We start from the raw sequence: 14,796 nt of genomic DNA on the forward strand, positions 1-14,796 counted from the left end.
CTCTCTCTTGATGGAGTTGGAGTTCAGAGCCCTCTAGTCATCTTCCCCTATCATTTTTCTCCTGTTGGGAGTATGAACCCAAACTTTTGGGGGATTACAGAAGGTCAGAGTTCTGGCTTCTGTAGTTGCTTCTTTATTGAACATGGATGTTGGCAGGTTGATTCATACCTGCAGCCCATTTCTGTCTTCCCTGGTTGGGTAGAGCTCTGGAGAGGTGAGGTTCTGGGACATATTAGTGAAGTTGTCTGCCCAGGGAAGTCAGGATGGAATCATAGTAATAGCTGCAGCTTGGTGGCTGAAAGGTAAGCTATAAAACAAGACAAAATGATTAATGAACAGGAACCAAAATGTAGGATTAGAGCAGATGAGAATAAAAATCTTAGGGTGGAAAGAATCAAGGGAGTCTAATTTAGGTATGTTCTTAGGGGCCTGACTTGGGTAGTTTTTGCTTGAGTTGATAGCTAACAGAGTTGGGCCAAAATATTGTCTAGAAAGATGGTGTCAAAGTTGAGAATAGGGCTAGAAATTTGGGTTAGGGCAGAGAATAGCTCCCAATTTTGAAGAAACTCTATGAATAAAATTAACTGTTCACCCCATCTGCCTGACCCAGGGCCCATATATATTCATATTTAGTACAGGAACCTGCATTCTTTCTCACTCTTCTTACCTTAAAAAGTTGACCTGGAGCAGTGAAGTACCATAGATGACTTAAAAAAAAAAAAAAAAAAAAAAGAAGAAGTGAAGAGAAGGAATAAGAACAATTAGCAGGTGAGTTCTGTGAGGGCTTCAGGGAGGGACCTTCAGTCCAGTAACTCACCTCCCCCACCTCCAGGAAAACTCTGCAGGTGAAGATAGTTGATGATGAGGAATACGAGAAAAAGGACAATTTCTTCATCGAGCTGGGCCAGCCACAGTGGCTTAAGCGAGGGATTTCAGGTGAGGAGTGGTGGTTGGACTGTGGGAAAGGGAAGGGGTTCAGGGGTTCAGGGGTTCAGGGTTGGGGGTGGGAGGATATGTGAGACCAGGTATGGATGCTCCTTCAGGCTCATGCCAGGGAAGCCATCTCACTCTCTGTTTCTGTCTGTCTCTTCCCAGCCCTGCTTCTCAATCAAGGTAAGTGGTACCACCTCTTAGTTTTGATTAGGAAGGCACAGGGGAGGGGGGCCACGATCTAAAGAGGGATTCTGGGCAGGGTCAGAGCTCCAGCTTCCCTTCTGGGTCAAGTTCAAGTCAGGTTGGAGATGAGATAGAGTCAGGACCAGAGCTGGTCTTACAGGTGGTGGGGGTGGGGGGCATACTAGTTTAGGTTACAGTTAGGGGCTTAAAAGGTCAATATTATGTTTCATCTGTAGGTGTGTGTGTGTGTGTGTGTGTGTGTGTGTGTGTGTGTGTGTGTGTGTTTTAAGCCTTGAATCTGATCCGGGTCTGTGATGGGGTCAGAGAGAGGGTCAGGTATGGGGGTGATGATCATGGACTGGGGTGCGGTTGCGATTTGGGATCGCAGTGGGGTTAGGACTGAAGCAGGGGTAGAGTCAGGATGGAAGTCGGTTTCTGGACTTGGGCTGGGCTCAACTAATGTTTTCTTGGGGTCAGATTCACATCAAAGTTGAGGCTGGGATTTAAAGTGAGCTTGAGTAGTTTGTGGTCAGAGTCAGGGATTGGGACTTGGGACTCGGAGCAGTTTTTTCTAATTTCTTTATTGGGGGATTAATGTTTTACGTTTGACAGTAAATACAATAGTTTGTACATGCATAACATTTCTCAGTTTTCCACATAACAATACAACCCTCACTAGGTCCTCACTGAGCAGTTTTAAAGTCACGGTTGGAATTGGGATGTAGGGTTAGTCTTAGCGCTGAACTAAAGGTGATATTCGTTAGGGTGAGTAGCACAGGCTCCTGTAAAAGTCCCTGTTGTTTCCTACAATTCCTTTCTTGCTCAGGCAAAGCTCTGAGACTATTCCCCTTCTGAGAATGAAGATTTGATTGATGCCCATTTGGAGCGAAAAGTCAACTGATTTCAGGAAGTGCAAGAAATGGACTCAAGTCAAAGTCCAGGAGGTGGTGCGGTGAACAGGGCACTAGACTCTCAAGTGTGAGGTTCTGCGTTTGATCCCCAGCAGTGCATGTGCTAGAGTGATGCTCTGCTGGGTTCGAGCCCTCCCTCTCCACCTGCAGTGGGGACACTTCACAAGTGGTGAAGAGAGTCTACAGGTGTCTGACTTTCTTTCTCCCTCTCTATCTCCCCTTCCCCTCTCAATTTCTCTCTGTTTCATCAAATGAAACTGGGGGGGGAGGAAAAATTACCATCAGAAGCAGTGGATTTCTTGTGCTGGCACCAACCTCCCCTCACTCCCCACAAAGAGAGAGAGAGAGAGAGAAAGAGAAGGGGGGAGAGGGAGAGAGAGGGAGAGAGAGAGAGAGAGAGAGAGAGAGAGAGAGAGAAATTAGCTCAGGCCAATTATAAGTGGGTCTGGGTCCTAGGATTGCACCCAAAGTAGGCATTTCCTCTTTCGATACCTCAAGTGCACTGTGTGATGCTTTCTGGACTTGGGGGTTGGGAACAGAACAGCAGGCCTTCTCTCCAAAGTATGTGGCAGTGGTAGTGGTGGTAATAATAGTGGTAATAATAAAGTAGAGGGGCTGGGCGGTGGTGCACCTGGTTAAGCACACACAGTATGAAGCACAAGGACCCATGCAAAGATCTGGGTTCAAGCTCCTGCTCCCCACCTGCAAGGGGGACACTTCACAAGCAGTGAAGCAGGTCTACAGGTGTGTGTCTTTCTCTCTCCCTCTAGATCTTCCCCTGCTCTCTCAATTTCTCTCTTTTGTATCTAATTTTTTTAAATAATTTATTTCTTTATTGGGGAATTAATGTTTTACATTCAAGAGTAAATACAATAGTTTGTACATGCATAACATTCCCCAGATTCCCATTTAACAGTACAACCCCCACTGTATCTAATTTTTAAAATGGCCGCCAAACAGGAGTTGGGCGGTAGTACAGTGGGTTAAGCGCACGTGGCGTGAAGTTCAAGGACCGGATAACGATCCCAGTTCAAGCCCCCGGTTCCCCACCTGCAGGGGAGTCGCTTCACAGGTGATGAAGCAGGGCTGCAGGTGTCTATCTTTCACTTTCCTCTCTGTCTTCCCCTCCTCTCTCTATTTCTTGTCTAACAACGACGACATCAATAACAACAACAATAATAACTACAACAAAATTAAAAAACAAGTGTAATAAAAGGGAAAATTAATAAATATTTAAAAAAATTTTTTAAACTGCTGCCAGGAGTAGTGGATTCATAGTGCCGGTACCAAGCCCCAGCAATAACCCTGGAGGCAATAAATAAATAAATGTAGAGGGCTGGGAATATAGCATAATGGTGATATAAAAAGGCTTTCATGCCTGAGGCACCAAAGATTTAAAGTTCAACTCCAGCACCACCATCAGCCAGAGCTGAGCAAGGCTCTGGTGAAAAAAATTAATAATAATGATTCTGCAAAAGACTTTTATGCCTAAAAGCTCTGAGGTCCCTGGTTTGATCCCCAGCACCACCATAAGCTAGAGCTCAGCAGTATTCTGGTCTCTCTCTATATATACCATTTTTTCCATACCTTTCATTAAATAAATAAATAATAAGTTTTTTAAAATTAATTGAAACAACAAAAATTGCCCTATAAATACAGGATCTAAAAACAAACAAACAGTGGTCGGGGAGGTGGCGCAGTGGCTAAGGCACTAGACTCTCAAGCATGAGGTACTGAGTTCAGTCCCTGGCAGCAAATGAACCAGAGTGATGCCTGATTCTTTCTCTCTCTCTTCTCTCCTATCTTTCTCATTAATAAATAAATAAAATTTAAACAACAAACAAACAGGGAGTCTGGTGGAAGTGCAGCGGGTTAAGTGCACTGCAAGGACCAGCGTAAGGATCCTGGTTCGAGCCCCCATCTCCCTGCCTGCAGAACAGTCATTTCACAGGCGGTGAAGCAGGTCTTCAGGTGTCTGTCTTTCTCCCCCATCTTTGTCTTCCCCTCCTCTCTCCATTTCTCTCTGTCCTATCCAACAATGATGACATCAATAACAACAATAACAACTACAACAGCAATAAAAAACAACAAGGGCAACAAAAGGGAAAATAAATAAAGTATTTAAAAATTTTTTTAAAACATCATGTGCTGGGTCCAGCTCTACTGTACTTTTACATGAATGAACTCTTGGAAACCCTCACAACTACACAGAGAGGAGTGGTTATTGTGTACGTTTGGCAGACAGGAATGCCAAACACAGAGAGCTTAAGGCACTTTCCAGAGTCACACTGCCCCCGGCATAGAAACCTTAGAACCCACCAACTCAGCTTCAGGGACTTGCTTACCCAGAAGCTTTGGGATTCTGGTTGGAGAAATTGCTGGTCAGATGGGAAGCTGGAGTGTCATCAAGGAGGCCCCTGAGAAGAGCAGACGGGTGTTTATGGGAACAGGCAGGGAAGGCATCATGGGTCTGGCTGGAATTTTTAACTCCCACCCCTCACTGTGCAGCAGACGGGGACCGGAAGCTGACAGCCGAGGAGGAGGAGGCACGGAGGATAGCAGAGATGGGCAAGCCAGTTCTTGGGGAAAATTGCCGGCTAGAGGTCATCATTGAGGAATCGTATGATTTTAAGGTGGTTGTCTGGGACCTTGCATTCTGGGAGTCTTATCTGAGATGTTTCCTTGGGGGACAGTCTGGAAGGGAACTGATTCTAAAGTTCCCATGGAAGGGGGAGACCAGAGGTCCAAGGCCATCTTTTCCAAACTTGTTCAGCACCAAGGACAGTGTCAGCCTCCCTTTCCCTTCTCACTGGTAGGTAGAGCTGTGGAAGGTTCAGGACCCTTGACCCTGGGCAATGACCCCCGCCCCCCACCCCATCCTCAAGACTCCTTGTAGAGCTGTTCTGGTCCCATGCAGTGATCTCTTTTCTCTTCCGTTGTCTCATCCCCAGAACACAGTGGACAAACTAATCAAGAAAACAAACTTGGCTTTGGTGATTGGGACCCACTCATGGAGGGAGCAGTTCTTAGAGGCAATTACGGTGAGCGCAGGTAAGGAGGAGAATGGGACAGAGAGACAGGAAAACAACCAGAGAGAGGCAGGGCAAGGAGAAGGAACATGTGGGAGGACAGAGAGCAATAGAGAAGTGAAAAGGGACTGGGAAGACAGAAGAAGAAAACAAGGGAAATTGACACAGGGCATCATAGAGGCAGAGAGAAAAAGACAGGGAGAATGAGCAGACAAGAAGATCAGAAAGGGGGTAGGGCGGTAGCACAGCAGGTTAAGAGCACATGATGCAAAGTGCAAGGACCAGCATAAGGATCCCGGTTCAAGCCCCTGGATCCCCATCTGCAGGGGGCTGGCTTCACAAGCGGTGGAGCAGGTCTGCAGGTGTCTGTCTTTCTCTCCCCCTCTCTGTCTTCTTGTCCTCTCTCGATTTCTCTCTGTCCTATCTAACAACAATGACAGCAGTAACAACAACAATAATAACAACAGTGATAAACAGCAGAGGTAACAAAAGGGAAAAGTAGCCTCCAGGAGCAGTGGATTCATACTGCAGGCACCGAGTCCCAGTGATAACCCTAGAGGCAAAAAAAAAAAAGACCAGAGAGTGATGGACAGAAAGGTGGACAGAGACAGGCTGAGACTGAGAGCCATAGGGAGGAAGGTTTTCTACTGGGTGGATATTGGAAGGTGCGAACAGGTGAGATGGCAGGGTCTCCCCGACAGAGCTTGGGCTTGTCTGTTGCTATGGAAACAGTCATCAGGCCATCCAGTTCTCCCACCTGAGCCACTTCTCACCCCCTCCGGCCTCAGATGGGCACACACCGTCTCCCTGTGGCCAGAGACACAATGACTCACGGAATCACAGGCTCAGTCTGGAAGAGCAACACTGGCTTCTATGGGGCCGCTCAAGGGAGACTGGGGATCAGAGACAGAAGGCCCAAGGGAAACTCTGGAAGGGCCAATATGGAACTTCTGCCCCTTACACAGTATCAGGCTCCCACATGCAGAGCTGTGGTTACAAAGAAGCTGGTCAGTGGGATGGAAAAGAGCCAGTTTTCCAGGATAGAAAAGGTGGTAGCCCCAAAGATGCACAATTGTGGGCCCAATGGAAATGAATTGGTGGTCTGGGGAGACAGCATAATGGTTCTTCAAAAAAAAAACTTTCGTGTCTGAGGCACAAAAGGTCCTAGGTTCAGTCCTCAGCACCATGAAAAGCCAGAACTGAAAAGTGCTCTGGTGAAGACAGAGAGAGAGAGAGAGAGAGAGAGAGAGAGAGAGAGAAAAGAAATAAAAGGAAGATGGGTGGGAGTTGGGTGGTAGCGCAGTGGGTTAAGTGCAGGTGGTGCAAAGCGCAAGGACCAGCATAAGGATCCCGTTCGAGCCCCTGGCTCCCCACCTGCAGGGGAGTCGCTTCACAGGTGGTGAGGCAGGTCTGTAAGTGTCTGTCATTCTCTCCCCCTCTCTGTCTTCCTCTCCTCTCCATTTCTCTCTGTCCTATCCAACATCAATAACAACATCAATAACAACATCAATAACAACAACAATAATAACATACAACAATAAAACAACAAGAGCAACAAAAGGAAATAAATATTTAAAAAAAAATAAAAGGAAGATGGGTTAAGTGCCGGGCATCTTTGAAATCCACTTCCTGTCCAAATTCTTAGTTGGCTGTTTGATAATATTTGTACTTGGTTCAGCAACCCCCTTTTTGGTTATGTTTTTAACCAAGCTCACCTCTGGCTTATGGTGGTGCTGGGGATTAAACCTGGGACCTCAGAGCCTCAGGCATGAAAACCCCTTTGCATTAGCACTATGCTGTCTCCTCAGCTCACCTGTTTGATTCTCTGTGTGAGCACCAGAAAGGCAGTCCTTTCTCCCATAGGGCATGAATAACATCATCTTGTACTTAGGGCTGCTTTGGGGTTTCCTTTACCTTCCTGCCTGGACTGGAAACACTTTGCAGACTGAACTTGGGTTGGAAATATCTTTGCAAATGCAAGGTGCCTGCAGAGGTCTTCAGGACTAAGTCATCCTGGAGACAAGTTCAGCACCATGGAGAGCACCTCACTTGTGGTCATTCCCAGCTTTCTCTGCAGGCTGACCCTATTATTATTCCCATTTTCCAGATCGGCATCCGGAGAGGCTCAGAGAAGTTAGAATCCCAATTCAAAAGATCACATAGTGGATCAAACAGACTTAGACTCAGGAGCCGTGACCCCCCACCCACAGGAATAACCTGCAGGCTCTGAAATGCCAAGCCCAGAAGAGGAGATGTGCCTGAGGGCAGTGGGGTGCCAAGGAAGGATTTGGATCAGGGAAGGAGGAAGCCCCAAGAAATACAGTGACATAAAATGGTCCTTTCCCAGGAGTGGATCATCTGTGCCCTGATCGTGGTTGAGTTTCACTGTGGTCAGTTAGGGACGCATCCAGTGGATCAGTGGTGGCAGTACACCAGAATTTATTTCTCCTATGGAGTAAAATTAAGGTAATGAAGAGTTAGCAGCAGCAGCTCGGTCCTGTCATTCAAGGTTCAAGCTCTTTCTTCATTTCTTCTTCCCCCCACCCTTTTTTCTTTTACCTCATGGTTACAAAGTAGCTGCTAAACCTCCAGATGTCAAGTCTGAATTGCAGACAGGAAAAAAGTGGGGGGGAGGGGGACAGTGAGCCTAATGTTTTTGAGTTTCTGGTTCCATTTTACTTGGAGTAGCAGCAAAAGCCTGACTTTTGTGCAGAATGAAGCACCAAGAAACCACTAAAGCCACTTAGTTCGTTTTTGACAGATTCAAATCTTTCTTCCTTCACTGTTTTTTCTTCCAGAACACTGTTCAGATCTGGCTCATGGTAGTGGCAGGGGTGGGTGGGGGGAGGTGATGGATTAAACTTGGGATTTTGAAGCCTCAGGCATGAATATCTTTTTCAGAACCATTGTGCTTTCTCCTATATCCCAAATATTTCTTTAACAAACCAAGTAGCTATGTGAGCTCAAAAATTACTGACCCAAATCCCCCAATCTGTCAGTCTCTCTTCTCTGTCGCCGGGTGTGTTCTGCTTGGCGACACCAAAGAGCCTTTGGATGGCACCAGGGGGAGTAGCTCCATGATTTGTTGGCTGATCTGGCTTATATCCCCTGCTGTACTCTGACTGCTGGTCTGAGGGGAGCCTGCCCACAGGGTTTCTTATCATTGCCTTTCCATATGTAATGCCTGGCACACACCAGTGTGCACACTGCTTCTCATTTGTTGTTTTCTGCTTATCAGTTGAGCACCAGGTCAATAGAATATCCCATTTATTTCCCACTTCACTGCAGCTCAAATTCAGCCCTGATAGGTTCACAGTGCTCGGAGTGAGGGAGGCAGCCTTTCAAAGCTTGCAAAACACACCCCAGCTGGAAGCCGTGCCCATGTTAGGAAAGCCAGTGCTTTCCAGAAGCCTTTGTTTATGTCTCATTTGCCTGACTGGGTTACATGGCCACTGCTGCAAAGGATTCTGGGAAATGATTTAGCCAGGACCTGACTGCCACTTGCTGCAAGGGATTCTGGGAAAGTGCATATCTACCTGAGCGCATAACTGTTGCTAGCCTCTAGGGATTCTGGAAATGTGGCTAGACTTAGCTGGATATATGGCTCTCTCCCGCTGCAGGGGATTCTGAGAAACTGCGTACCTTTACCCAAGTATATATTACCCTCTTGCACTGCACAGAATTCTAGGAAAGCAGGCACCTGTTACCCAGAGTGAATCAGAAGCTATTTCTAGTCACAGACATGGCTGTTGGTAGCTAGAAAGGCTTCTGGGAAAACGTATTTTTAGCTAGGAATATGTTAAAATATTTTTAGCAAGAGACACTGGGAACCTTGATTTTTTTCCATTAAAGACTTATTTATTTCATATGAGAGTGATAGTTTCATGTGAGAGTAAGAGAAAAGCCAGAGAAAGAACCTGGTAGAGGTTGTGCCTAAATCATGCAAGTCCCACACTTGTTCTACAAGCCAGTTCCCCAGAGAAGAACCTTGTTGTTTTTTGGTTGGGTAAATGGCCTCCTGTAGCTGCAAAGGACTCTGGGAAAGTGAATTTTTGTTACCCAATTCTATGCATTCTCTTAGCTGCATGGGTTTCTGGGAAAGTGAATTCTTGTCACCCAGTTCTCTGCATTCTCATAGCTGCAAGGGATTCTGGGAGGGCAATCAGTGTCATGGGCTTCATTATCTGGAAGTTGAAGGGAGTTGGGGGCTGTGTAGGCCAGTGTGCCCCAGCTGGGTCGTGTGCCCACAGGGGACGAGGAGGAGGAGGAGGACGGGTCCCGGGAGGAGCGGCTGCCGTCGTGCTTTGACTACGTCATGCACTTCCTGACGGTGTTCTGGAAGGTGCTGTTCGCCTGCGTGCCCCCCACTGAGTACTGCCACGGCTGGGCCTGCTTCGGTGTCTGCATCCTAGTCATCGGCCTGCTCACCGCCCTCATCGGGGACCTCGCCTCCCACTTTGGCTGCACTGTGGGCCTCAAGGATTCTGTCAACGCTGTGGTCTTTGTGGCCCTGGGCACCTCCATCCCTGGTAAATCCCCCCCCCCCACCTCAGGGAGACTTCTAGTTGGCATAGAGTCTCAGAAAATTCAGATAGGTGGAGCCAAAGGGAGGGGGGGGGCAGGGAAGGCAGGGAAGATATCATAATAGTTATGCAAACAGACTCTCATACCTGAGGCTCTGAAGTTCCAGATTTAATTCCCTGCCCTACCACAAACAAGAGATAAAAAGGGCTCTGGTAAAGGGGTGACGGGGGTGGGTGGGAGGGGTCTGGGAGGTGGCGGTGCAGTGGATAAAACATTGGACTCTCAAGCATGAGGGCCTGAGTTCAGTCCCAGGTGGCAGCACATATACCAGAGTGTTGTTTGGTTCTTTCTCTCTCTCCTCCTATCTTTCTCAGGAATAAATAAATAAGTAATCTTTCTTTTTTTAAAATTTTAAAATTTTTTTAAAATTATCTTTTCCCCTCCCTCATAAGTAATCTTTTTAAAAAGAGAGAAAGATGAGGGTGGCACAGCGGGTTATGTGCACATGGCGCAAAGTGCAAGGACCAGCGGAAGGGTCCCGGTTCTAGCCCCCGGCTCCCCACCTGCAAGGGAATCGCTTCATAGGCAGTGAAGCAGGTCTGCAGGTTTCTGTCTTTCTATCACCCTCTCTGTCTTCCCCTCCTCTCTCGATTTCTCTCTGTCCCATCCAGCAGCAACAACAATAATGGGAAAAAGACGGCCACCAGGAGCAGTGGACTCCTAGGGCAGGCACCGAGCCCCAGTGATAACCCTGGAGGCAAAAAAAAAGAAAAAAGAAAAACTATTAAAAAGAGAGAAAGAGCAAAAATAGTGATAAGGGGGTGGGGTCGTGCAGAACCCATATGGTGGCTGCTTACAGATGGGGAGTTCTCTAGAATCCATGTGTGCCCTGAATCCTCCCCAGAAGCAACCAGGCAGAAATGTCCCTGCAGAAAGAAGAACATGGTAGAAAACAGAGCATGGATTCCACAGAAAGAAAGTGGCTGGGCATTGCAGAGACAAGTGTGGGGAAAGAAACCCCCTCGCCCCCAACACACACACACACACACACACACACACACACACACGCACGCACGCACGCGCGATAGAAAGCTTCCTAGAAACCATTCAGTGGGTTCCACAGAAACAAGATACTAAGATGTCCTTCTCCAAAAAGCACACATTATCTGTCTCTGATGAGCGTGGCATGGGCATGGCATGGGCATGGCATGATAGAACCAGGGCAGTAAATCCAAGCCCTAATCAAAGTTGGGGACTGGGAGGAATAGAAACCAGGACTGGGAAGAGAGGTTCCATAGAAACCAGAGTCCCCCACATGCACAGTGCACAAGAATCCAGGTTTGAGCCCCCCGGGGGAAACTTTGCAAGTGGTGAAGCAGGGCTGCAGGTATCTCTCTGTCTCTCTCCCCTCTCTATCTCGCCCTTCTCTCTCCATTTCTGTCTTTATCCAATAAAGATAATAAAAAATTAACAACAAAGAAATCAGAGGCCCCAGAGCCTATAACTTCTGTCCTACCTCAGCACCTTAACCGGGAGTCACTCTTGCTTAGTAAACTTGTCCCTTGGAGACCAGGCAGAAGTGGGGAGAACCAGTGTGACAAGAACCCAGCATTTTGGCTTTCTTATCAATGCGCCCACTGGCCAGTTGGTGGCGATGTAGGCCAGAAAGTAGGCGTCGCAACCCAGGGTTTTTCTGATAAGGGAGGCAGTGTTTTTTTGGCGGCAAAACTCTGGGTTGGGGGAGGAAATGGCTATAGAAGCCAACTCAGACGCTGGGGTTAGCAGGAAAGGGGCTGCATATGGACAGAGGCCTGGCGCTTCTTTTATTCAGCCAGGAGGCAATGGCTGGACCCGTAGTAAAACAGGTGGCAGGTTTAGGAGGAGTAAATATTGATTCCCATAGAAAGCAGGTAGCTGGGGCAGGGAAATGTCCTGCTTTGCATGTGTCCTACTTGGAAAGTGTCCTGCTTTGCCATGTGCTTGACCCAGGTTCAAACCCAGCCCCTACCTCCTTGAAGGAAGTTTCAGTGCTATGGTTTCTTTTCCCACCTCTCTCTGCCTCTTATAGATCTTCCTACCTGAACAAGTAAAATTTTAACGGGCCAGGCTGTGGTACACCTGGTGTATAGATGTTACCATGTGCAAGGACTCAGGTTCAAGCCCCTGGTCCTCACCTGCAGGGGGAAGCTTCACAAGCAGTGAAGCAGTGCTGCAGGTGTCTCTCTCTCTGTCTCTATCTCTCCCTCTCCTCTCAATTTCTCTCTGTCCAATCAATCAATGAAATGCTATAATAAAATAAAATAAGAAAAAAAAAGAGAAAAGAGGTGCTGGCTGGTGGCTCACTTGTTTGAACACACATATTACAATGGCAAGGACCTGGATTCAAGCCCCTGGTGTCCACCTACAAGGGTAAAGCTTTGTAAGCGGTGAAGCAGTGCTGCAGGTATCTCTCTCTGTCTCTCTCCCTCTCTTTTTAAAAAATATTTTTATTTATTTATTTATTTTTCCTTTTTTGTTGCCCTTGTTTTTGTCATTGTGTGGTTATTATTGTTGTTCTTATTGATGTCGTTGTTGCTGGATAGGACAGAGAGAAATTGAGAGAGGAAGGGAGGATAGAGAGGGGGAGAGAAAGACAGACAAGTGCAGACCTGCTTCACCGCTTGTGAAGCGAACCCCCTGCAGGTGGGGAGCCGGGGGCTTGAGCTGGGATCCTGACACCAGTCCTCGAGTTTCATGCCACGTACACTTAACCCACTGTGCCACCGCCCAAACCCCTCTCTCTTCCTCTGTCTACCCCTTTCCCTCTCAATTTCTGGCTGTCTCTCTCCAATAAATAAAGACAATAAAGAATGAAATAAGGGGAGTCGGGTACTAGCGCAGCAGGTTAATCGCACGTGGCATGAAGTGCAAGGACCAGGTAAGGATCCTGTTCGAGTCCCAGCTCCCCACCTGCAGAGGAGTCGCTTCACAAGTGCTTCACATGTCTGCAGGTGTCTATCTTTCTCTCCCCCTCTCTGTCTTCCCCTCCTCTCTCCATTTCTCTCTGTCCTATCTAACAACAACAACATCAGTAACAACAACAATAATAACTACAACAACAAAAAACAAGGGCAACAAAGGGGAAAATAAATAAAAATATATTAAAAAAATAAAAAAGAAATAAGAAATAAGGCAGTGGGTCCCCCACCCTCCTGAGAATACAGTGTGTCCTATAAAAACCAGGCCTGGAGTCCCATCAAAAGAAGCAGAAGGTCCTAAAGGTAGTGGATCCCCCTGTGTGCAGACACATCCCATAGAAAGCAAGCATTGGGTCCTACAGAAAGCAGGGATGGGGTGGGGGGTTGGGTTCAGGTGGTGGTGCACTCAATTGAGCGCACACACTACTATGCACAAGGACCCAAGTTCGAGCCTCCTGCTCCTTACCTGCAAGGGGGATGTTTAACAAGCGATGAAGCATATATGCAGCGCTCTCTCTCTCTCTCTCTCTCTCTCCCTCCCTGTCTTCCCCCTCCTCTCTCAATTTATCTCTGTCCTATCAAATAAAATAAGGGGCTTATGCATGTACAAACTATTGTATTTACTGTCAAATGTAAAACATTAATCCCCCAATAAGAAAAAAGAAAGAAGTTAGAAAAAAAAAAAAAAAGGGGGGGAGGATAAAAATGGCCGCTGGGAGCAGTGGACTCATAGTTCTGGCACCAAGCCCCAGTGATAACCCTGGAGGCAAGAAACCAATCAGGCATCGAGTCCCACAGCAAGCAGACAGCAGGTGCAGTGGGATAGGGGTGAACTTGGTCTCTGGGCTGGGGTGCTAGGCCTCCAGTCCTTGCAGGGTGCACCCCCTGACGGCCTGTCTCTGTCTCCCCACTGCAGACACCTTCGCTAGCAAGGTGGCGGCGCTGCAGGACCAGTGTGCAGATGCTTCCATCGGCAATGTGACGGGCTCCAACGCAGTGAACGTGTTCCTGGGCTTGGGTGTGGCCTGGTCCGTGGCCGCGGTGTACTGGGCCGTGCAGGGCCGCCCGTTCGAGGTGCGCACTGGCACGCTGGCCTTCTCGGTCACGCTCTTCACGGTCTTCGCCTTTGTGGGCATTGCGGTGCTGCTGTACCGCCGGAGGCCACACATCGGTGGTGAACTGGGTGGCCCACGTGGACCCAAGCTGGCCACCACTGCGCTCTTCCTGGGTCTCTGGTTCCTCTACATCCTCTTCGCCAGCCTTGAGGCCTACTGCCACATCAGGGGCTTCTAAGGGGGTCTCCCTCACCCCCATACCCACTTCTTGGATGGCTGCACCCAAGAGTCCCACTTCCTCTGCTGGGACCCAGCCTCCCTTCCTTCTGGAAACTGACCCCCTTCCCCAATTTCTACCCCTGTAGTAGTATCCTCCCTGACCTTCCAGAACCTCCCCAGTTCCTTCTGCCACCCCCCCCCAACTCAACCCACCCCTGTGAGTTCTCTGGGAACATTTCCACCCCAGACCCCTCCCTGACAATGAACTTCCAGAGAATCTACCATCTCTCTCCTAGCCTCCAAACCTTGTTCTGCTCCCTAAGATACTGTCTTCCTCTAGACCCCCCCCCCACTTCTCCCCTCTCTTCCCTATGGGACCTGTGCCCCAAGGCTTCAGAAGGGTCCCTGGGATCATCCCAACTGTCACAGATCTGAGCCCTTCTCCCATCCCTCAGGGAGCATTGTTCAGACTCTGGGGGGTGGGGGGAGATGGGAAGGGGAGGAATAGGTGGGTGCCTGCATAAGGTGTGGGCACCCCTTCCCTGATTTCTCCACTCAGGCCCTTGGGAGAACGCTTATTCTCCAGGCTGGGAGAAGGGAGGGATTTCAGAGCTGGAAAACATACATTTTGAACCTGCAAATTCTCACATTCCAGCTCCCCCTCCCGCCTCCACTACCTCTGAGAGGCCAGCCGCACTTTGGACGAGGGGGGAATGTGTGTATATATAGTGTGTTTGTGGGAGGGGACATGGGAGGGTGCATGTCTTGGGGAAAGGGGGTGACCGACTTTCCTTTTGGGAGGGCAGCAGACTCCCCCAGCCATGAGAACTGACTTTGGGGATGGAGGCCAGGGGGCCAACCAATCTTCCCCCTCTGACAATCCAGAAGATTCATTATGCCCTCAGTGCCAGCCAATCCGGGCAAGACCCTCGAAGAGTAGACCGAGGGTCCCCGAGGACCAATGCTACCAGCCAGCAAATGCTGC

At 48.4% G+C, this 14,796-nt stretch overlaps 1 protein-coding gene across 5 annotated transcripts in view; it reads left to right on the forward strand.

Moving 5' to 3' along the window:
- The window catches only part of SLC8A2 (solute carrier family 8 member A2), a 51,968-nt gene extending 37,874 nt beyond the window's left edge, over window positions 1–14,094 (forward strand). For 3 of the 5 annotated variants that reach the window (XM_060176623.1, XM_016193662.2, XM_060176643.1), the window contains 6 exons: window positions 833–936; window positions 1,096–1,113; window positions 4,536–4,660; window positions 4,979–5,078; window positions 9,307–9,585; window positions 13,454–14,094. In XM_060176623.1, coding sequence (XP_060032606.1) covers window positions 833–936; window positions 1,096–1,113; window positions 4,536–4,660; window positions 4,979–5,078; window positions 9,307–9,585; window positions 13,454–13,830 — 1,003 coding nt within the window. In that variant the 3' untranslated portion in view covers window positions 13,831–14,094. Of the gene's footprint in view, window positions 1–832; window positions 937–1,095; window positions 1,114–4,535; window positions 4,661–4,978; window positions 5,079–9,306; window positions 9,586–13,453 lie in introns of those variants that run through there. The other 2 variants (XM_016193663.2, XM_060176634.1) reach the window with 2 other exon arrangements.
- Window positions 14,095–14,796: the final 702 nt, after the last annotated feature.

The sequence above is a fragment of the Erinaceus europaeus genome, chromosome 2 (assembly GCF_950295315.1).
Source record: "Erinaceus europaeus chromosome 2, mEriEur2.1, whole genome shotgun sequence".
Classification (NCBI taxonomy): Eukaryota; Metazoa; Chordata; class Mammalia; order Eulipotyphla; family Erinaceidae; genus Erinaceus; species Erinaceus europaeus.